Raw genomic sequence first — 23,866 nt, forward strand, 5'->3', positions numbered from 1 at the left:
GGGGAGGGGCTAGGCAGTCTCCGTCAGGCCAGAGAGGGCAAGGAATGTCCCTGAAACAAAGTTGTTTTGGCAGATGTTTGGGAATATTCCTTAAAGTCTCTGTCTCGAGTTAGACTACCCCCAGTTGGCTCCAGTTATAGCCATTAAGAGTCAGATTGCCCCATTCCTTCAAACACAACAAACAGTACAGCAGACAACAAAAGACAAGACAAAGACAAGGGCAGGCCCAGCAGTTCTTACGCAGAACCTGCCACTGATGGGGACTTTTTGGATCTTCTGGCCGTCCAGGGGGACTTGAACCCTCTGGCCGCCTAGGGGGACTCGAACCCCCTGACTGTCTTGGGGGATTCGAACCTCCTAGCGATCTACCAGTGGAGGGAAGGGGTGTCCCCGCATCCTCTCCAGCCCTGGGGAGCATGGCCGCATCCGGTCTCACCCCGGTGGGCTATACCTGGAGCTCCACCCAGACAGACCAAAGGATCTCACAGAGCACCTGGAGATCGGCGGATCCCACAAAGTAAAATCTGTGAGATCTTACCTCGAGGCTTTTCGCATTAATTCTGATGCTGGCTCAGTTCTCGTCGTTTAATTCTGGACAAGCCCCCATATGTTATGCCCCAATAATGGGGCCGTGATTAAAGGAGTGAGACTGATATAAAGCGAAGGTCAAGCAAAGCTTTATTTTGCGCCAAGCATCAAGAATCTAACAGAACGTTCGGGGCCGCACCTCTTACAAGAGAGGGCGACCCTTCCCTGTTTCACAGACTAGCTTTTAAAGGCAAAGGCCATGCGGTTGGGCCTCCTAGTAGACGTTTGAACCAGCCTATTACAACTTGATTAGGATTGGCGCCAAAAAGGCTCCCAGAGGTCAGGGGTCCCTACTCCTTGGTAACCAGGGAGACAGTATGCAACCCCCCACTGATTGGATGTCTCCACCTGGCCTGACCCACCCTTGTATCTGGGCTTTGTTACCTGGAGCTGGTTTCTGGGACTTGTTTCCAAGTAAATCCACTGGGGGAAGGGGAGCAGGGACAGTTTCTAAATAGGTCCTTACAGTCTCTAGGTTTCAACCACCCACCTACATGCAAAGGCACGGGGATCTCAAGTTCTATTAAGTGTTTCTTATAGGGAGCTGGTCACACATGGGCATGTCCCAGCTTTGTGTAGCCATTGATTCCCCTCTCACTTTTCACCTTTAACTCCTGAGTTTTAGCAAGTCCTAAATCCAATTAGTATTCCTAAATGATGATGACAGGCTCACATGTCCACTCTAAAACCACTCATGGACCCATACTTGCAGAATATCATTTATACTTACTTTATATATTCCATAGTGTTGGCCAAGAGTCACTACGGTGCTCCAAGAAGCTTGGGAAACAAGCATGTCATCAATCCAGACCAGCTGAGATTAGGCCATTCTATACGTGTCACATTACACCCAAGCTGTTAATTTTATTAAAATAATAATAAAAAATCATGATCATAAAATAGGAGAATCTTTGCAATAGAGAGTACCTATGAAAATATTTTTCCCACATGGAATTTCAGCGGTTATCTCATGGGAAAGCTTATTTTTATTTTGCAAAAAGTGTTTCAAATTTGAGGACATGCACTTATCAGTGTTTTGCTATCTAACATATATTTTAAAACATAATCAACATTATCTGTTTGTTCAAGATTACAGTGCTATTTTAGAACAGTGAGAAAATTACTACTTTTTGAAACAACTCATGGTAAGGAGATAAAACTGTTTGAAAACCAGTATTTAGACATTTTTTGTATTTAACATGATTTTAATGGTGAACGTGGCCAAGCATTTATTCATATTTGGAATCTGGCAAGTCGTGAATGAATTACATATATGAATTGGCTATGAATGCTAGAGCCCGGCAAAAATCAGTGAAAACATTCTGTAAAAATCTATTGGCTTTGTGGAATTTGCAAAAGAATATTGTACGCTTTATAATTATTCGTTACTTGTTGTCACACATTGTTCTTATTTATGCCAGTAAAATTTATCATGATTTGTAATAATTTCCAAGGGAGCTAGTTGTTAACATCTACCAGCATACCAGTGATTATGCCCGTTGTCACGAGCCCAGAAGAGCTTCTGCCAACCTGCAGGTTGCAAACGCACCCCTAGCATAGGGGTTTGTCCGGCACTGAGCAGAGAGGTACAGGGGCTCCGGGCAGCTGACCCCTCCCCCGCGGGGGAAGAACAGCAGGACTTGGGCTTCTAGCGGTCCTGGGCCTGCGCCCTGGGGCTTGGGGAGCCTCGAGGCACCGCCCCTGCGGGGGAGGGCCAGGCTCGCGGCGTGGGTGGGGCGGCCGCGGACGTTGGCCCCTCCTCCTGCTGTTGAGCCCAGGATCCTCGTTTCACCTCTTTCTCCGGACCAGCGTGGACAGAGGTCCAGACCGTTAGGTTTTTCCTGCTCCGCGCCCAGGTACTCGGACCTCTTGGATCTGTGCTCACAAAGGCCGCAGGCCTCATGCAGGGGCTGGTTTGGATCCTCCGGGGGCGGGAGGTGGGGACTCTTCCCTCTCGCTCTTGTAAACGTCGGGGTGTAGCTTGGAGGAGGACCTGTTCTGTGTTAAGCTTGTTGGAGAATCCAGCACCTTTACCCGGGATGGACTTGGTTTTGTCGTCCCGAATAACTCCTTTGTTTTGTGCGAGGCCCAATGTCACGCGCGCGGGCCGCCACACTGAACTCCCCCGACCCCCCACAGACAATTAACACGTGTGCAAATGAAAATAGAACACCCCGTGAAACTTCAGGAAAAGAAAACTTTGTAAGGAACTGTACCATGTCACATAATAACCTTGCCTCAGGGTTACTGGGAGAGGAAGATAACAGGGCAGAGCCCCCTGAGGAATCCCTCGGCGACCTGGGCTCCTCTCTCCCCCAAAACGGGGAGAGTGGCTGATACCGTCGGAGGAAAATTTCTGTGGGGCATTAAGATGCTGCTTGAACGCGTAGGGAATAACATCATTTAAATTTCCTCTTAAACGTTTTCTATTTGTCTTCCCCTTTTCCTGTGACAGGGGTAAATGGCAGGCAAAAAGCGAGAGGTCCAGTTACAGGTGAGCATGACCTACCAACAGCCTTTACTCGGGGTGTTGGCGCTTGAGGACCCCTTGACAGCGGCCTCCTTTTTGCAGGCAGTCGTCAATACTCAAAGCCTGTGGGATGAGATGTTGCAGAACAAAGGCCTAACAGGTACTGGGGTTCTCTTGGTTGTCCGGCCATTTGGGAAACTCATGCCTACCCCGCCCCCACAGAGTGCATCTCCCCACTAAGTGTAAAAACCTGCTTCATCTGCCGGGTGCAGCGATGGGATGAGCTGCTATTCCAGATTCTTTGACTCTGTGTTTTCATAAATATTATCATCTTCTAGTGATCGACGTTTATCAAGCCTGGTGTGGACCTTGCAAAGCCATGCAAACTTTATTCAGAAAATTGAAAAATGAGCTGAACGAAGATGAACTTCTGCATTTTGCTGTAGTAAGGATTTCATTTCCAGTAAACGGTTATTTTCCTGATACTTCCAAGTGTTTAAATACTGTCTTTAGGGATTGTCTTATTTTAAACAACCTGCCAACTCTTCAAACATGGACAATATTTACTTGGCAGTTTTACTGTATGTCTAGTTCTACCAGATCTGAGAACCATCATGATTTTTATCCTGTCTCCCACCCTGTTGAGGTTGTTTACCATGATTGCCAATATCAGAAAGTATACACATGGATGTCTGTCTGTTGATCTGTTTCTTTTCACCTGACTGTTTGTTCAGTGTGTGTCTTTTAGAATCTGGGCTGCAAATGCTGTTTACTGGATAGCACTGGGAGGGTCTCTGGGCACTTAACCCAGTTACCAGTTTTCCACTGGTCGTGATTTTTTCCATTGTCACCGAGATGTGATAAGGGATTAAAATATGGCTAAACTTACTGGGCTTTGTTGTATTGGTTATTCAATTTGTCCACATCAGGTTGCCACCTGATTAGAGCTTTGTTGTCTGAGACAGTGGCCACTTGATGAAAATGGCTTTTGAGCACTTGAGATGTGACTGGTGCCACTGAGGAACTGAATTTTTAACTTTAATTAATTTAAATTTAAATTTAAAAACTGATAACCAATTCAGGAATTATAAAACTTTTTAAGTTGTTTGGGACAACTTGGTATGTGCATCTACTTTTTTCGACTATACATTTTATAAAATCGAATTACAAATCGGTGATTTCTGATTCAAATTTAGGCCATAAATTGAGATGTACTCTAAATGTAAAATACACACCAGATTTTGAAGATTTAGTATGAAAAAAAGAAAAATATCTCATTAATAATCTTTTACAGTGATTACTTGTTGAAATGACTGTATTTTGGACTAAGTAAAATATATTTTTACATTATTCTCACCTGTTTCTTTTTAGCCTTTAACTGTTATTACTAGAACCACAGAATTTAAAAAAATATGTGTAGCCCACATTCTATTTCTGTTGGGCAGAAGAAGGTCCAAACCAGCTAGACCTAAGGTGCAGAAGCGATAACTGATTTCATATCTTTACTCCTTACACCTAAAATGCATAGTCCCTAACACAAACATGAAACCTCAACTCCTTGCATGTTTTCATGTTAGAATCTCTCTGTGACCGTTTCCAACCCAGACCTTGGGATGTGTTTGTTGGTTGACCTTAACTTGACTGTCCATCCCCTTCTGTGGGTACATTCTTTTTTTTTTTTTTTTTTAAGTTTTTATTTATTTATTTGACAGAGATCACAAGTAGGCAGAGAGGCAGGCGGGGAGGGGGGAAGCAGGCTCCCTGCTGAGCAGAAAGCCTGTTATGGGGCTCAATCCCAGGACCCTGAGATCATGCCCTGAGCTGAAGGCAGAGGCTTAACCCACTGAGCCACCCAGGCGCCCTTACTTTCTTTATAGTACTTTTCCTTAGTTCATGGTTACAGTTAAGCAGCCTAAGGCTTAGAAGACTCACCTCATTATTTTTTCTCTGCAAGAGAGTAGGTGGCTGTATACAATTGTTAAATCTTTTTTCTCTTTTTTAAAGATGTTATGTATTTGTCAGAGAGAGCGAGAGAGAGAGAGAGCGAGCATAGGCAGGGGGAGCAGCAGGCAGAGGGAGAAGCAGGTTCCCTGTGGAGCAAGGAGCCTATACAGCATTTGGTCCCGGGGCTCTGGGATCAGAACCTGAGCTGAAGACAGACACTTAACCTACTGAGCCACCCAGGCGTCCCTACAATTGTTAAATCTTTTTATCCAGAGGTTGACTTTGCTTCTGAAGTTAAGAGTGTTGCAGTTTGGGGCGCCTGGGTGGCTCAGTGGGTTAGGCCGCTGCCTTCGGCTCAGGTCATGATCTCAGGGTCCTGGGATCGAGTCCCACATTGGGCTCTCTGCTCAACAGGGGGCCTGCTTCCCTCTCTCTCTCTCTCTCTGCCTGCCTCTCTGCCTACTTGTGATCTCTTTCTGTCAAGTAAATAAATAAAAAATCTTAAAAAAAAAAAAAAGAGTGTTGCAGTTTTTGAGGGTGACTATCTGTAACAGCCTGCTTCATTCTGAGCCACCTGAATGGATCTCGAATATGATTTGAGACTCGATCCTTGGCAGGGAGGATAAATGGAGTTCAGAGGACACCGAATGGGGCCTAATGGAGATTGCCAGATACAGTAGACACAGGGTTGGTATAGAGGTTGAGAAACCATATCAGGAGGCTCTAACAGTTGGCAAATGGATTGAGAATCAAGGTAGAAAATTCTTTTGAGTCCTGGCAGTTGGCATAAGGGAACTTTGTCCGGGAGTGGCAGGAGTGCAAGTTCATGGGCTAGAAGCCATGGGAAAACTCCAGTGTCTAAAAGGGAAATGAGGTCAGTGGGGAGAGACCAACAAAAAGGTAGGCTCCCTGCACACCTGTCAGGCTACCTGGAAGGGAACTTGGGCATAGGAAGGTAAGGCAAGAAGTCCTTAGAGACTGAGAAGGTGTAACTTGATGCTGTGTTCCCAAGTGCTTTAGAGGCATTAAATCCCTCTTTGTAAACCTGGATAATATGTGCAGGCCAGGCATTGCTGTGGTGCTGGAGGGCTGGGTGTGGAAGGGGAATTAGACCACATGATGTGTGGACGCCCTATTCAGCTCACCTCAGAGCTGTGTGAGGATGTAGGTCTTTTTTTTTTTTTTTTTTAAGATTTTATTTATTTATTTGACAGACAGAGATCACAAGGAGGCAGAGAGGCAGGCAGAGAGAGGGAGGAAGAGAAGCAGGCTTCCCACTGAGCAGAGAGCCTAATGGGGGGCTCGATCCCAGGACCCTGGAATCATGACCTGAGCTTAAGGCAGAGGCTTTAACCCACTGAGCCACCCAGGCACCCCTTGAAGACTTGTATTAACATTGTACCTATACATATAAAATTTCAGTGAATATTCTTTATTGCAGTTCTTGTATAATATTAAGTGCTCTAATTGTTAATACTTTATTATAATATAAACATTGTAATGATGATGTCTAGACTACTTTTAAATATATACTTTAACTTATGTCCTTAAATATTATAGATTAGTACCTTTACCCTCCTTCTTTTTTTTCCCCCTAAACTATGGAAGCTTGAAAAGAAAAAAAAAAAGCCATGTAGAATCCAATGTGCTTAAAAAAGAGAGAGAGAGAGAGATTACAACACAGATCCTTTGGCTGACAGGGCTGAGGGGGACCTTCTCTTGGCTTCCTTACAGTGCTTACCTCCAGAAATCCCAGTTTGAAAACAATTGCCTTAGGTTGCAAAAACCGTCTCTTAGAGAAGACCCTACCAAGTAATCTCAATCGGACGGCTGGCCCAAAGGATGCTATACTAATGTTGAGGAATACACTATTATTAAGTATATAATTGTTTATAATCCGTGTAGGACAACTTGACATTTGTTTTTTTTTTTTCCCCCAAGTTCTTATTTAGATTCTAGTTAGTTGGGGGTCCTGGGTGGCTCAGTCAATCGTCACCATCTCAGGGTCCTAGGATCGAGCCCTGACTTGGGCTCTCCACTCAGGAGGGAGTCTGCTTCTCCCTCTCTCTCAAATAAATAAAATCTTAAAAAAAAAGAAAAAAAATTTTAGTTAGTTAACATAAGTGAATATATAGTTTCAGGTGTAGGATTTAGTGATTCATCACTTACAGACAGCACTGGGTGCTCTCAGGTGCCCTCCTTAATACCCGTCACCTATCTAGCCCATCCCCCTGCTACCAACCCTGCAGCAACCCTCAGTTTGATCTCTATAGTTGAGTCTGTTTTATGGTTTGCCTCTCTCTCCTTTTCCCTCCTATGTTCATATGTTTTGTTTCTTAAATTCCACATATGAGTGGAATCATGGTATTTGTCTTTCTCTGACTGACTTCCTTTGTTTAGCATGATACTGTCTTGCCCTGGGGTGCCTGGGTGGCTCAGTTTGTTAAGCATCTGACTCTTGATTTCACAGGTCATGATCTCAGGGTCGTGAGATCCAGCCGGATTTGGGCTGCACTCTCAGTGGGGGTTTGCTTGAAATTCTCTCTCTCCCTCCTCCCCTCTTCCCCTCATTGCTCTCTCTCTCTCTCTGTCTGTCAAATAAATAAATAAATCTTAAAAAAATACTCTCTACTTCCAGCCATATTGTTGCACATGGCAAGATTTCTTTTTTTTAAAAAATACTTTATTTGAGAGAAAGAGCACAAACAAGGGGGGTGGTGGGGGTAGAGGGAGAGAGAGTAGCAGACCCCTGCATGAGCAAGGAGCCCAATGCAGGGCTTAATCTCAGGACACTGGGATCAGGACCTGAACCAAAGATCAGATGCTTAACCAACTGAGCCACCCAGGCACCCCAGGATTTCATTCTTTTTTATGGCCTAGTGATATTCCATTATGTATAACTTCTTTATTCATTTATTGGTTGATGGATGTTTGGCTCTTTCCAGAATTTGGCTGTTCTTGGTAACACTGCTGTAAACTTTGGGGTGCATGTATCCCTTCAGATCAGTATTTTTGTATCCTTTGGGTAAGTACCTAGTAGTACATTGCTGAATTGTAGGGTAATTCTAGTTTTAAGTTCTTAGGAACCTCCATGCTGTTTTCCAGAGTGGCTGCCCAATCTGCATTCCTACCAAAAGTATAAGAGGGTTCCCTTTTCTCCACATCCTCATCAACATCTGTTGTTTTCTATGTTGTCAATTTTAACCATTCATGAGGTAATAGCTCATTGTGGTTTTGATTTTTATTTCCCTGATGATGGTGATGTTGAGCTTCTTTTCATGTGTCTGTTGGCCCATTTGTAGGTTTTCTTTGGAGAAACATCAGTTCATGTCTTCTGTGCATGTCTTTACCTGATTATATATTTTTTGGATGTTGAGTTTGATAAGATCTTTATAGATTTTGGATACTAGCCTTTTAACAGATATGTCATTTGCAAATACCTTCTCCCATTTCGTAAGTTATCTTTTAGTTTTGATGATTGTTTACTTTGCTATACATAAGCTTTTTATCTTGATGAAGTCCCAATATTTCATTTTTGCTTTTGTTTCTCTTGTCCCTGAAGATGTATAAGAAGATGCTATAGCCAGTGTCAAAGAGGTTGCTGCCTGTGTTCTTCTCTATGATTTCGATGATTTCCTGTCTTTCATCCGTTTTGATTTTATTTTTGTGTATGATGTAAGAAAGTGGTCTCATTTTTTTGCATGCTGCTGTCCAGTTTTCATAACACCATTTGTCTTTTTTCCTTCAGATATTCTTTCCTACTTTGTTGAAGATTAGTTGATAATAGAGTTGTTGGTCCATTTCTGGGTTTTCTATTCTGTTCCATTGATCGATTTGTCTGTTTTTGTGCCTGTACCATACTGTCTTGATCACTACTGCTTTGTAAAGTAATTTAAAGTCTGGAATTGTGATGCCTCCAGCTTTGCTTTTCTTTTTCAAGCTTGCTTTGGCAATCTGGGGTCTTTTGTTGTGGTTCCATACAAATTTTAGAATTGTTTGTTTTAGCTGTGTGAAGAATGCTGGTGGTATTTCATTGAGATTGCATTAAATGTATAGATTGCTTTGGGTGGTATAGGCATTTTAACAATATTTGTTTTTCCAATCCATGAGCATGGAATGTTTTTCCATTTCTTTGTGTCACCTTTAATTTCTTTCATAAGTGTTCTGTAGTTTTCAGAGTAGTATCTTTTCCCTCTTTGGTTAGGTTTATTCCTAGGTATGTTATGTTTTTTGGCACAATTAAAATAGGATCGATTCCTTGATTTCACTTTTCTGCTGCTTCATTGTTGGTGTATAGAAATGCAACAGATTTTGTACATTGGCTTTGTATTCTGCGACTTAACTCAATTTGTGCATCAGTTCTAGCAATTTTTTGGTGGTGTCTTTTGGAGTTTTTTACTAAGAGTATCATGTAATCTGTGAACAGTGAAAGTTTGACTTATTTCTTGCCAATCTGGATGACTTTTATTTCTTTTTGTTGCCTGATTGCGAAGTTAGGATTTCCAATGCCATGTTAAATAACAGTGGTGAAACTGGATATCCCTGTGTTGTTCTTGACCTAGAGGAAGAGCTCTTAGGTTTTCTCTATTAAGGATATTAGCTGTGGGTTGTTTTGTGTATGGCTTTTATGATTTTTAAGAATATCTTATTTATATATTTGAGAGAAAAAGTGAGAGAGTGAGAGGGCAAGAAATAACAGGGAGCCCATTGCGAGGCTCAATCCCAGGACCCGAGAATCATGAGCAGAAGGCAGATGATTAACCAGCTGAGCCACCCAGGTGCCCCGGTGTCATAAAGAGAAAAATCATAACTTTTAATAGGCCTTTATTCCTACTTTGTTGAGGTTTTTTTTTTTTTAAATCAAGAATCAAATGGTTTGTCAGGTGCTTTTTCTGCATCTATTGAGAGAATCATATGGTTCTTTTCCTTTCTTTTATTAATGTGGTATATCATGCTGATTGATTTGTGAATATTGAACCACCCTTGCAACCCAGGAATAAATCCCATTTGATCGTGGTATTCTTTTAAGGTACTATTAGATTCAATTTGCTAGTATTTTGTTGAGATTTTTTGCATACATGTTCATCAGGGATATTGGCCTGAGTTCTCCTTTTTAGTGGGGTCTTTGTCTGGTTTTAGAATCAGGGTAATGGTGGCCTCAAAGAATAATTTTGGAAGTTTTCCTTTCATTTCTGTTTTTTGGAAAAGTTTGAGAATAATGGTATTTGGAATAGTTTGAGAAGAATGGTATTAACTCTTTTTTAAATGTTTGGTAGAATTCCCCTGTGAAGATGTCTGGCTCTGGACTTTTGTTTGTTGGGAGATTTTTGATTACCAATTCAATTTCTTTGCTGTTTATGAGTCTGGACTGTTCAAGTTTTCTATTTCTTCCTGTTTAGTTTTGATTGTTTATATGTTTCTAGGAATTTATCCATTTCTTTCAGATTGCCCAATTTTTTGGCGTATAATTTTTCATAATATTCTCTTACGATTGTTTGTATTTCTGTGGTATTGGTTGTGATTTCTCCTCTTTCATAATTTTGTTTGAGTCCTTTCTTTTTTATTTTTTGATGAATCTGGCTGGGGTTTATCAATTTTATTAATTTTTCAAAGAACTAGCTCCAGGTTTTGTTGATCTGTCCTACTGGTCTTTTGTTTGTTTCTATATCATTTATTTCTGCTCTATTCTTTATTATTTCCTTTCTTCTGCTGACTGTCGGCTTCATTTCTTATTCTTTTTCTTGCTCCTTTAGGTGTAAAGTTGGGTTGTGTATTTGAGAGTTTTCTTGCTTCGTGAGGTAGTCTGTAGTGCTATGTATTTCCTTTTAATGACCTCTTTTGCTACATCCCAAAGGTTTTCCACCATCACGTTTTCATTTTCATTTGCTTCCCTGTATTTTATAATTTCTTTAATTTCCTGGGAAAGTCATTCATTTTATAGTAGGATGATCTTAAACCTGCATGTGTTTGTCATCTTTCCAAATTTTTTCTTGGGCTTGACTTCAAGTTTCATAGTGTTGTGGTCAGAAAATATGCACTGTATGATCTCAGTCACTTTGTACTCGCTGAGGCCTGATTTGTGACCTGATATGTATTCTGTTCTGGAGAATGTCCCATGTGCACAAGAAAGAAATGTATATTCTGCTGTTTTAGGATGAAACATTTTGAATATATCTGTGAAGTCCATCTGGTCCAGTGTGTCATTAAAAGCCCTTGTTTTCTAGTTGATCTTCTGCTTAGATGATCTATCTATTGCTGTGAGAGGGGTGTTAAAGTCCCCTACTGTTAATTGTATTATTATCAATGTGTTTCTTTACTTTGGTTATTAACTGATTGGTAGAATTGGCTGCTCCCAAAATAGGAGCATGAATATTTATAATTGTTAGATTTTATTGTTGGATAGACCCCTTTATTATGCTATAGTGTCCTTCTTCATTTCTTATTACAGTCTTTGGTTTAAAATATAATTTGTCTGATAGAAGTATTGCGACTCTGGATTTCTTTTGACTTCCATTAGCATGACAGATATTTCTCCATCTCCTCACTTTACATCTGCAGGTGTCTTTAGGTCTAAAATGAGTCTCCTGTTTTTTTATCCATTCTAACACCCTATTGTTTTTGTTTGGAATATTTAATTCATTTGCATTCAGGGTAATTATTAATAGATATAAATTTAGTGTCATTTTATTATTTGTTTTGTCCTTGTTTCTGAATATTTCCTGTATTCCTTTCTAGTCTTTGTTGCTTTTGGTCTTTCTTCCCTACTCAAAGAGTCCCCTTTAATATTTCTTGCAGGGCTGATTTAGCAGTCATGAACTCCTTTGGTTTTCATTTGTCTGGGAAACTCTATCTCTCCTTCTATTCTGATTGATAATCTTGCTGGATAGTACATTCTTGGCTGCAGATTTTTCTCATTCAGCACATTGTGTATATCATGCACCTTATTCTGGCCTGACAAATTTCTGTGGATAGATCTGCTGCTAACGTTTTTTTTTTTTTTTTTTTTTTTGTCTTCCCTTATAAGTTAGGGACTTCTTTTTTCTTGTTGTTTTTAGGATTTTTTTCTTTATCTCTATATGTTGCAGATTGAACTACAATATGTCTTGATTGAACTACAATATTTTGATTGATTTTGATGGGAGTTCTCTGTGCCTCCTGGATCTGTAAGTCTGTATCCATCCCTAGAGTATGGATGTTTTCAGATATTATTTCTCAAATAAACATTTCTTCCTGCTTCTGTCTTCTTCTGGGACTCCTTTGGTATGAATGTTAATATTTTTCATGGAGTCACAGGATCATGCTTCCATGATCCAAGATTTTTCTTTCCCTCTTTTGATTAGCTTCATTATTCTCCGTAATTCTATCCTCTGTATCATTTATTCATTCCTCTGTTTCTTCCATCCTTGTGGTCATTACATCCAGTCAGTTTTGAATCTCAGTTCTTGGGTTTGTCATTTTGGGCTGATAGGTTTTAAGCTCTTTTATCTCTGTGGTAAGGACTCTGTGATGTGTTCTGTGCTTTTCTGAAGGCCAGCTAATATCCTTTTGATTGTTGCTTTAAATTGTGGGTCAGGCATATTGCTTATACCTGTTTCAATTAGATCCCTAGCTGTGACCTTTTCTTCTTCTCTCTTTTGGGATAAATTCCTCTGTCTTGACATTTTGTCTAGGTTTCTGTCTTCAGTGTGTTAGAAAAGCTCATTTTGTTTCCTGCCCCTAGGAGTAATGGTTTTATGAAGAAGGGGTCATACAGTGTTCAGGACTGGTGCCTCAGGAAGTGACTCTGGTATATGCTGTGTGCACTCAAATGCTGTTTTATGGCTGCTCTTTCCCTCAGGTCAGCCGTCTTCAGAGGCTCTCTTTGCTTCCAGTGGGGAGTGTTTAGATCTCGGTCAGAGTGTGGTGAGTTTTAACTAGGTGTGCTCTGGTCTACTTGTTAAAAGAGACCTGAGGCTCCACTGGAGCTGAAGCTTTGCAGAATCTGTGGTCAGTAGTTGTGTGTGTGTGTGTGTGTGTGTGTGTGTGTTGGTGGGGGGGGTTGTGCTAGTCTTCTGGGGGAGGGACCTACTGCCCTTGCTCTCGGGCACACTTGCTCAAGAAAGCAGTGGCAGCAGAATGTAGGGGGCAGGGCTGGGTGTAAGCAATTTAGGCAGTTGGTGTTAGCATGGCTGTTTACTGATGATGGGTTATGCTGAGGGACAGGGGAACTAGCCAGCTCCTTTGTCCCTGAGGAGGAGAGTTCATGCTCACTGCTGTCAGGGCAGCTCTCCCAGAAGAGCAATAATTTCCCCCATGTGTCTTGGGTGTTTTTCAAATCACTGCTTACACTGTGTCTGGGTTGCTTGCCTGCTTGGACCAGTGCACTTTGGGTTCTATCCCAGCCAGGCTGGCTGAGTTTTAAAACTCCAACTTTTAGTGACATGGGGTGGTGGGGACCTGCACTGGTTTTCTGGGGGAGGGTCTTGCTGCACTGGATTGATGGTTTGACCCAGAAGGACTCACAAGCTTGGGTCTTGGGGCAAAGCACACAGAAGAGCCAGTATCCACATTAGCTGCCCTCAGCAGGTGTCTCTGCACCATGCTGATGGGCGGAGGAGGGAAATGGTGCCTGCTGGTTCTTTTGTCCCAGGATAGACAATGCCATGTCTTCCAGGTGTGCTCCAAGAAGGGGGATCTATCTCTCTGGTGTGTTTCAGGTGATCCACGGATCGTGCTGTGGGTCATTGGGTGACCAGCCTCCCTTCTCTACAGGAAGGCTACAGTGCCCTTGGGCTCTATTCCAGCCACAGCATGGACCTCTAAAACTCTAGTCTTTGAGCCCTCCTGGTTGTAGAACTCAAAAAAATCAGCCTTTCTCATTTCCCAGTCAGTGGTTTTGGGGAAGTGTTCTCCCTGTGTGACCCCCTGTGTGCTCCTCTGTCTTTTTCTCTCCTCTGTCCAAGACCAAGACCCTTTGCAGCACCTGCGATCATTTTGTCCCCCAGATCGCATCTCTGCACCTCCTACTTTCTGCAGTATAGCCCCTCTCTTTCTCTCTTGTTGTGCAGTTTTTTCTGTCAGTCCTCAGCTGGATTTCTTGCGTATGCAGGATGATTTGATATTTATCTCGCTGTGTTCAAGGGACAAGGCAAACCTAGGGTCTGCCTACTACCTACCATCTTAGCTCCCACCAGGACAACTTGAAATTTGTGAGAAAAATTTAAGAAAATTACAAACATTAAAAAAAAGGTCTTGAAATTTGACATACAGTTCATTCAAGATGCATGTAAGAAAAGCTTCTTTTTTTAATTTTAATTTTTTTTCCTTTGGAGCTTACTTTTTCTCAAATTTTTACATAAGTATGGCCCCATGACTAATGCAGAAGGAAGGTGACATGCAAAGGGGAATATGAAACATCATAGATCACAAGAAGTGAGATGGGGGGCGTCTTGCCTGGGTGACTCAGTTGGCTAAGTGTCCAGCTCTTGATCTCAGGGTTGTGAGTTCAAGCCCCATGTTGGGCTCCATGCTCAGCATGGAGCCTACTTAAAGAAAAAAGGAAGTGAGATAGGCCGATACGATGGTACCACGATGGTGGTACGATACTGAAAGGGACAATGGAGTCCCCAAGGGAAGGGTAGTTAAAGTTCCATGTGGAGCAGGAGAGGATATACAGCAGGAGGGAACAAGACAGTTCTTGGAGAAGGGAAACTTCACCTGGGTTGGAAAAGGAAGGGCAAGAACAGGTAAGGAGGGGGGAAAGTGTGGGAAACCAGAAGTAGGTAAGTTTAGTTGCAAGTTTGGGTACCACAAAGGTGAACAGTGAGAAGTAAGTCTGAGGCCAAATGATGCATAATCTGAATTTCCAGTGTATGCAACTGGATCCTTAAAACAATTATAACATACTCAGAAAATGGTGTAGTAAACATAAAAATAAAAATTTTATGTTATCTGCATTTTTCCAACATAGTATATCTAGTGACCTGGATATATTTTCCTCTATTATTATATGAAATTTTTATATTTTTTTTCAGGCAGAAGCTGACAACATTGTGACTTTGCAGCCATTTAGAGACAAATGTGAACCTGTTTTTCTCTTCAGTGTTGTAAGTATAATATTTATCACCTCAAATATGTGATCAGATTCTGATTTATAGTTAAGTAGCAAGTAGCATTGTAAAATTACCATGGAACTATTTTCTGATTGTAGTAATCGTAGATTTCTTTTGCCTTATCTTTGCTTGTCTATTTTTTAAAATTTAATTTCTTTTCAGCGTAACAGTATTCATTGTTTTTGCACGACACCCAGTGCTCCATGCAATACGTGCCCTCCCTATTACCTACCACCTGGTTTCCCCAACCTCCCACCCCCCGCCCCTTCAAAACCCTCAGGTTATTTTTCAGAGTCCATAGTCTCTCATGGTTCATCTCCCCTTCCAATTTCCCTCAACTCCCTTCTCCTCTCCCATCTCCTCATGTCCTCCATGTTCTTTGTTATGCTCCACAAATAAGTGAAACCATATGATAATTATCTATTAATATATTTCATAACTTGTCCTCTAGGAGCATGTAATGGGTTGAGGAGTTTAGACAACCATGCACTGAGTTGATCAGAGAGAAGAAAAATAAAATGGTATTTAGCTTTTTTGAGGAAATAATCAGAGATTTGTGTGGTGAATTGTTATTTATAGGAGTGAAAAATCAGAAATTTCTTCACTGCTCAGTAGCAGAGAATTGGTTCTAAGTATTCATGCATACTAATACAAGGACATAGCTGTCTGATTACTATTTTGTAATGTATGTTCCTCCTGTCTCCGCATGTACAGATGTGTAGAAAGAAGACAGGAAGAGCAGTTCCCAGATTATCAGTAGTAGCTTTCTATATATGGGGGAAGGATGTAGTAGTAAAGTATTTTTCTTGATACTTTTTTAATATTTTCCCCAAATCCTGTGAAGAATATACAACCTTCATAATCAGGAAGACATAATAAGTGCTATTTTCCAGAAGGAGAGTGTTTACAGTTCAAAGCTATGTGACACAGAGTGCAGCTGCTCTACAGAGCTAGAGAGTTGGGTGTAGTGAGGAAAGGCTTCCCAGACAGGGCTTGGACTCTTCTTTTACTGTTGGATACTTGGATTATTATTTTCTTGTATTAGAAATCATTATTTTATTTTATTTAAAAATATTTTTGAGATTTATTTATCTCTTTGTCAGAGAGAGAGAGAACACAAGTAGGGGGAGAAACAGGGATCCCAATGCGGGACTCAATCCCAGGACCCTGAGATCATGACCCTAGCCACAGGCAGACGCTTAACTGACTGAGCCTCCCAGGCATCCCTAGAAATCATTTTTTTTTAAAGACTTTATTTATTTATTTGACAGATAGAGATCATGAGTAGGCAGAGAGGCAGGCAGAGAGAGAGCCTAGAAATCATTATTTTAAAAACACTTCTTGGATAGAACGTTTTGCTTCCATGAAATAATGATTTTGCAACAATTTCAAGGAATTGAATTACTGGGTTGATTGAGTTTTAAAAATTGCACTGCAGATGTTGCTCTAAGTTGGACATGTAGAATTTAGTGATTTAGGTGAGGGGTCATGCAGCTCTTTTGATAAAGGGCCAGATAGTATTTTCAACTTTGGCAAAATATAGTGTCTGTGCTGGGTCATTGTTTTCTCACCCTTGGCCTAGACATAGTTTAGGGAACCAGAGTGAGTAATGTGCAAAAATAGGCTTGGTGGGCTAATATTAGGAACAGTGAGGAGACTAGTAGCAGTTAGGAGCACGGGACTGAGGAAGAGAGATGGGGCGGGGACTGTCATTTAGAGTCTGGAGCTTTGGGACCACCATCAATCAGCCTGCCCGGTTGGGAAGCTCTGATCAGGAGACCATACCAACCCTCCTTAACTGGCCCATCCAGTCTGCACTGTCTTATCTGCCATCCGTGCCTGGACTATAAGTCCTACCTTCCTTCCAGCCCTGTATAGTTCATCCTTCTCATGCTCAGAATATTTTTTTCCTGACCAGTTCTCCCAATTCTCTACCACCTTGCAAAGCCTTTCACTGTGTCACTTCTGTAATAGAGACGAGCAATCAACACACTTTCTAGGATCTTTCATCATGGCTTTTAGCCTTTACTCCATTTCCTTGACTTTGGGTAAATCTGTCTCCTTACTTACAACATACTTCTTTGTAGCCCAGAGTGACGACTATTTTCTCAGATTGTAAGTCTCGAGGCCAGGAGTAGAATTATACTCCCTTTATTTCTTCTTACTTCAATAAAGATTTTTTCCTTGCTAACTTAGCTATTTGGCTAAACTTCCTTCTCTCCCCCACCTCATCCCTGTCATTTACTGGTCTAAAGATCGATGACTGAGGACTTTGGCATGAGGGCTCAAACCCCTTTGAAAAACCCTGTCCTGCCATCCTCCCGGGGACCCTGGCAACCCACCCACATCCTGGCCTCTCAATCCTGACCTCTGCTGCCAATGAACTTTTCTCCAGGGCACCTTTCAGCCAGTTGCTCACACAGTCAGAATCCATACCCACGGGGCGCCTGGGTGGCTCAGTGGGTTAAAGCCTCTGCCTTCGGCTCAGGTCATGATCCCAGGGTTCTGGGATCGAGCCCCACATCGGGTTCTCTGCTCAGCAGGGAGCCTGCTCCCCCCCCCTCTGCCTACTTGTGATCTCTGTCTGTCAGATAAATAAATAAAATATTAAAAAAAAAAAAAAAAGAATCCATACCCACTTTGCTCCATATCCACAATCATTCATCTAAGAATCTCAGTCTGTGCCCACAATACCACCAGAAAGCCCATCGCTTGTTTATATGGATATTCCCACAGTGGCTCTTCGTATTGCTCAGCACACTTAGCTGACAACAAATTCATCCAGAAAGTTTCAGCAGGAAGGGCTTTTTCAAGGGACATTAGAAAGTCTCCAGAATTGTTGGAAGGTTCCTTTTGGTGGGAAATAGTAAGTAGATGGAGATATTTATTTAAACCTTTCTCAACTGGATCCTTCTCATTACCCTTTGAAGGTGATGATCTATTTCCAGTTAAAAAAATAACACTTTTAAAAATTATTTATTTATTTTCAGTGTTCCAGAATTCATTGTTTATGCACCACATCCAGTGCTCTGTGCAATACGTGCCTCCTTAATACCCACCACCAGCTCACCCAACCTCCCACACCCCTTCCCTCCAAAACCCTCTGTTTGTTTCTCAGAGTCCACAGTTTCTCATGGTTCGTCTCCCCCTCCAATGTACCCCAACTCACTTCTCTCCATCTCCCCATGTCCTCCATGTTCTTCCTAAGGAATAGTGCTTTTTTTTGATGCCTCTCTCCAAATACCACCCATCTCTCTCCTTTATCTCACAGCTAAATTTCACAAAAGAGTTTGAATATTTATTTTTACTCCATTTTGTTCACATCCCATTAATGCCTCAGCCCATTGCATCTGCCTTCTGTCTGATTATTCAAGCAAATTTGCTGTTGCTAGTGTGCCCAATTACCAGCCTATTGTTACATAAACGGCCACCTTTAGACCCATCATGCTACACCTCTCAAGTGTATTGCATGTGGTGGCCATGCCCTAAGAGGGCATGAAACATTGGCTACTTTTGGCTTCGTTACTTGATTTCCCTTTCGCCTACCTAGATGTTATTCCCCTTTGTCTCCTTTGCAGGCTTACCTTTCTTTATGTAGCCCTTAAATATTTATCTTATCATGCTGTACACCCTCCTTAGAAAATTTCCTCCACACAGTTTCAGTTGTCACCACCTGTGTATCAAGAACTCAAGTTTATGTCTTCAGCTAATTCCTATACTTTGAGCTCTAGACTTGTATATCCAGCAGATGCTTTGACTTCTCCTCTGCTGTCTGAAGGGCCTTTCACAAAGGATTGATCCAATACCAGACTCTCCCCCTTCTGCCCTGCCAGGAAATGTGGTCTTCTAAGTGTCACCACATTGGGTGATTAATATCTTAATTTATCCACTTTCTTGACAGAAACAGAAAACTCAGCTTAGTGACATCTCTGTACATCACACTCAGTCCACTCCAGACCTCATACTTGTCAGTTTCACCACCCAAGTCTTTCTCATACTCGTCTGTGTGTTTCCATTCTTTCCCTCTCAATCACCCGTGCCCCAGACTGAGCAGCCATCTCTCACCGTCATCTCTAGAATAACCCCTAATTTGTTTACCAGTATCTTCTCCCTCCTAACTCTTTCTAAACATGGTAGGTGAAATGATCGTTATTTATTTTTTCTTTAAAGATTTTTATTTATTTATTTGTGAGAGAGAGTGAGAGAGGGAGAGAGAGCATGAAAATTGGGAGGGTCAGAGGGAAAAGCAGACTCCCTGTGGAGTGGGGAGCCCAACGCAGAACTCCATCCCGAGATTCCAGGATCATGACCTGAGCCCAAGGCAGTTGCTTAACTAACTGAGCCATACAGGTGCCCTGAAATGATCTTTAACAATTAACAGTTCAAATCGTGGTCGCCGGCTCTGTTTAAACATGCCTAAGGCTTCCCACTGCGCTTAGGTTAAAAGCTGTGTGGTTCCGAGACCCACACGTCTCTGTATGGTCTGGCTCCCCCTCACTATTAGGCTTCATCTCATACCATGCATCCCCTCACTTTCTTGGCTGGTCTTCTCATTTGCCATATTCCCTTCTGGCATCAGGACTGTTGGATCTCTATTCCTTTTGCCTGGAATGCTCTTTCTTCTCCATTTTGCCTTGTTATCCCTTACCCATCCTACATGTTTTAATTGACGAATCCCTTCCTGGTATCAATAAGCAACTTTGCTGATCTCCTTGACCAGAACACATTCTGGTAGATCCTCTCGGTGCTTTGTACGTGGTGGTACTTGTCAAGGTTGTTATATTACATATGTTTATCTGTCTTTTTTTTTTTTTTCTCCTTTTGGTAATTTAATTACACCACATACCAGGGTTGCTGTTCCATACCATCATGCCTGGAACTGTGCCAGTAAACAGGTTTTTGTGAATATGTGTTGAAAGATGGACAAAAGGGGGCATAGTGTCAAAAATAATTAGGGACGGTAATATTGGGTGGCCTATACAGAACCATTGAACATAATGCAGGGATGCTTTGCCTTTGGTTGTAGGAGAACAGATATTGTGGAGGGAGAATTCAAAGAGCTGAGTTTTTCAAATCAAGACGTACTTTCCCATCACTAATATTTTATTTTAAAAATGGCTAATTATAATAGCTAGAAAGGATTGGTGGGGTGTGGGGCTGAGTAGGATGACTTTGTCAAGTTGAATACCAGACTTTTCCTGAAAATGGAAGTTTCCTTCATGCTTTCTTTTCCCATATAGAATGGCAAAATTATTGCAAAGATCCATGGTGCAAATGCACCACTTGTTAATCAAAAAGTTATTAACTTGGTTGAAGAGGAGAAGAAAATTGCAGCAGGTGAAATGATTCGACCTCAGGTAATACTTTACAGTTTTATTCTTAAAAAAGTGCATTACATATTTTTTGCAGAATTTTCCCAAGTTTTATAACCATCTAGGTGTCTGAATAATAGACTTTCTCTGGGAGGTATTTTGGCAATATGAATCAAAGGCCTTAAAAAACTCCTGTATCTTTTAACTGAACAATAACACTCCAATAATTTTCCCAACACAGATAATAAGACAAATATAGAAAAGAACACGTAGAGCACAGTCATCTGTTATTAAAAATTTGGTATCAGTCTAAATGTCGAGCCACTCATAGGTGCCAGGGTGTTTCAGTTGGTTTAGCATCTGTCTTCAGTTCAGGTCATGATCTCAGAGTTTTGGAATCAGCCAGAGAGCCTGCTTCTCCCTCTCCCTTTGCCCCTCTTCCCTGCTCACGTGCTCGCTCTCTCTTGCTCTCTCTCAAATAAATCAATAAAAATCTTTAAACTTGTCAGCATTGCTGACCAAGTTCCATAAGATGTCTGTAATTTTTGTTATAAATTATGCAAATCCATGCAGTGGAATATTATTTAGTGTGTTCTGGCTCAGTACTTACTGTTATGGAAAGAGGACCAAGATCTATTGACAAATGAAAACAAGACATCGCTTTGCTAGGACACTTAGAATAAGATCCTGTGTGGAAAGTGTATCATTTATGTACTGAAAGATAAACTATTTAAAAATTTAGAAAGAGGCTGCAAAGCATGCGGAGGTATGAACACAATAGTATTAGAAAGGAAGCCACAGAGGAAAGAGATAAGAAATACAGGCAGATAAGGAAGAGCTACTGGTGTTACTGAAATGAACACGCCTGAGCTCGCGCATGTGCTCATGTGCACACATACAATGCGTCCACGCATGCCACACCAACCATGAGAGCAAAAAGGGAAAGTATGAGCTTATGAAGTGGAAAGTAGAGACAAGAAATACTGAAAAATAGAAAGGAGAAGGTACAGGTTCGAGCTTGTATTAAGTATTTGCTATAAAAAGTTTCAGTTTAAGTGAGGAAAGGATTAAAAAGTTGATAAACAGGAGGGAGGAGTCAAGATGGCGGAGAAGTAGCAGGCTGAGACTACATCAGGTAGCAGGAGATCAGCTCGATAGCTTATCTAAACATTGCAAACACCTACAACTCCAACGGGAGATCGAAGACAAGAAGAACAGCAACTCTAGAAACAGAAAATCAACCACTTTCTGAAAGAACTCGGGAACAGAAGCTCCCAAAAGCGAACCCGAGCGGATTGATTACTTAGTCCAGCCGCCGGTAAGGGCGGTGCAATCCCGCCTCGGGCAAAGACACTTGAGAGTCACTACAACAGTCCCCTCCCCCAGAAGATCAACAAAATATCCAGCCAGGACGAAGTTCATCTATCAAGGAAAGTAGGTTCAATTCCTAAGACAGCAGCACAATTCCAGAGGAGGAGAAAGCAAAGCACGGAACTCATGGCTTTCTCCCCATGATTCTTTAGTCTTGTGGCTACTTCAATTTTTTTTTTCTTTTTTCAATTTTTTTTTCTTTTTTCTTTTTTCTTCTTCTGCTAAATTTTTTAAAACTTTTACCCTTTTCTTTTTTAACGTTTTTTTGACTAGTTTATCTAAATATATATATTTTTTCTTTCTTTTTTATATTTTTTCTTTATTTGTTTTATTTTTTTAAATTTTTTTCTTTTTTTTTCTGAACCTCTTTTTATCACCTTTCTCCCCCCCCCCCAATTTGGGGGTCTCTTCTCATTTGGTTACAGCGCATTTTTCTGGGGTCTTTGCCACCCTTTTAGTATTTTATTTGCTCCTTCATATCCTCTTATCTGGACAAAATGACAAGGCGGAAAAAATCACCACAAACAAAAGAACAAGAGACAGTACCGAAGGCTAGGGACCTAATCAACACAGACATTGGTAATATGTCAGATCAAGAGTTCAGAATGACGATTCTGAACATTCTAGCCGGGCTCGAAAAAGGCATGGAAGACATTAGAGAAACCCTCTCTGGAGATATTAAAGCCCTTTCTGGAGAAATTAAAGAACTAAAATCTAACCAAGTAGAAATCAAAAAAGCTATTAATGAGGTGCAATCAATAATGGAGGCTCTCACTGCTAGGATAAATGAGGCAGAAGAAAGAATTAGTGATATAGAAGACCAAATGACAGAGAATAAAGAAGCCGAGCAAAAGAGGGACAAACAGCTACTGGACCATGAGGGGAGAATTCGAGAGATAAGTGACACCATAAGACGAAACAACATTAGAATAATTGGGATTCCAGAAGAAGAAGAAACAGAGAGGGGAGCAGAAGGTCTATTGGAGAGAATTATTGGAGAGAATTTCCCTAATATGGCAAAGGGAACAAGCATCAAAATCCAGGAGATGCAGAGAACCCCCCTCAAAGTCAACAAGAATAGGTCCACACCCCGTCACCTAATAGTAAAATTTACAAGTCTTAGTGACAAAGAGAAAATCCTGAAAGCAGCCCGAGAAAAGAAATCTGTAACATACAACGGTAAAAATACTAGATTGGCAGCAGACTTATCCACAGAGACCTGGCAGGCCAGGAAGAGCTGGCATGATATATTCGGAGCACTAAACGAGAAAAACATGCAGCCAAGAATACTCTATCCAGCTAGGCTATCATTGAAAATAGAAGGAGAGATCAAAAGCTTCCAGGACAAACAAAAACTGAAAGAATTTGCAAACACCAAACCAGCTCTCCAGGAAATATTGAAAGGGGTCCTCTAAGCAAAGAGAGAGCCTAAAAGTAGTAGATCAGAAAGGTACAGAGACAATATACAGTAACAATCACCTTACAGACTAATAATGGCACTAAATTCATATCTCTCAATAGTTACCCTGAATGTTAATGGGCTAAATGCCCCAATCAAAAGACACAGGGTATCAGAATGGATAAAAAAACAAAACCCATCAGTATGTTGCCTACAAGAAACTCATTTTAGACGCGAAGACACCTCCAGATTTAAAGTGAGGGGGTGGAAAACAATTTACCATGCTAATGGGCATCAGAAGAAAGCTGGGGTGGCAATCCTTATATCAGATCAATTAGATTTTAAGCCAAAGACTATAATAAGAGATGAGGAAGGACACTATATCCTACTCAAAGGGTCTGTCCAACAAGAAGATCTAACAATTTTCAATATCTATGCCCCTAACGTGGGAGCAGCCAAGTATATCAACCAATTAATAACAAAATCAAAGAAACACATCAATAATAATACAATAATAGTAGGGGACTTGAACACTCCCCTCACTGAAATGGACAGATCATCCAAGCAAAAGATCAACAAGGAAATAAAGGCCTTAAATGACACACTGGACCAGATGGACATCACAGATATATTCAGAACATTTCATCCCAAAGCAACAGAATACACATTCTTCTCTAGTGCACATGGAACC

General features: G+C 41.3%; 1 protein-coding gene across 3 annotated transcripts in view; it reads left to right on the forward strand.

Annotated features, from left to right (window-relative positions):
- Positions 1 to 2,337: 2,337 nt before the first annotated feature.
- NME8 (NME/NM23 family member 8) overlaps positions 2,338 to 23,866 on the forward strand; it is a 66,177-nt gene continuing 44,648 nt past the window's right edge. For all 3 annotated transcript variants that reach the window (XM_046021576.1, XM_046021578.1, XM_046021577.1), the window contains exons 1-6: positions 2,338 to 2,444; positions 3,044 to 3,082; positions 3,161 to 3,218; positions 3,397 to 3,503; positions 15,016 to 15,087; positions 20,334 to 20,450. In XM_046021576.1, coding sequence (XP_045877532.1) covers positions 3,050 to 3,082; positions 3,161 to 3,218; positions 3,397 to 3,503; positions 15,016 to 15,087; positions 20,334 to 20,450 — 387 coding nt within the window. In that variant the 5' untranslated portion in view covers positions 2,338 to 2,444; positions 3,044 to 3,049. The remainder of the gene's footprint in view (positions 2,445 to 3,043; positions 3,083 to 3,160; positions 3,219 to 3,396; positions 3,504 to 15,015; positions 15,088 to 20,333; positions 20,451 to 23,866) is intronic.

Source organism: Meles meles, chromosome 10, assembly GCF_922984935.1.
Source record: "Meles meles chromosome 10, mMelMel3.1 paternal haplotype, whole genome shotgun sequence".
NCBI classification, from domain to species: Eukaryota; Metazoa; Chordata; class Mammalia; order Carnivora; family Mustelidae; genus Meles; species Meles meles.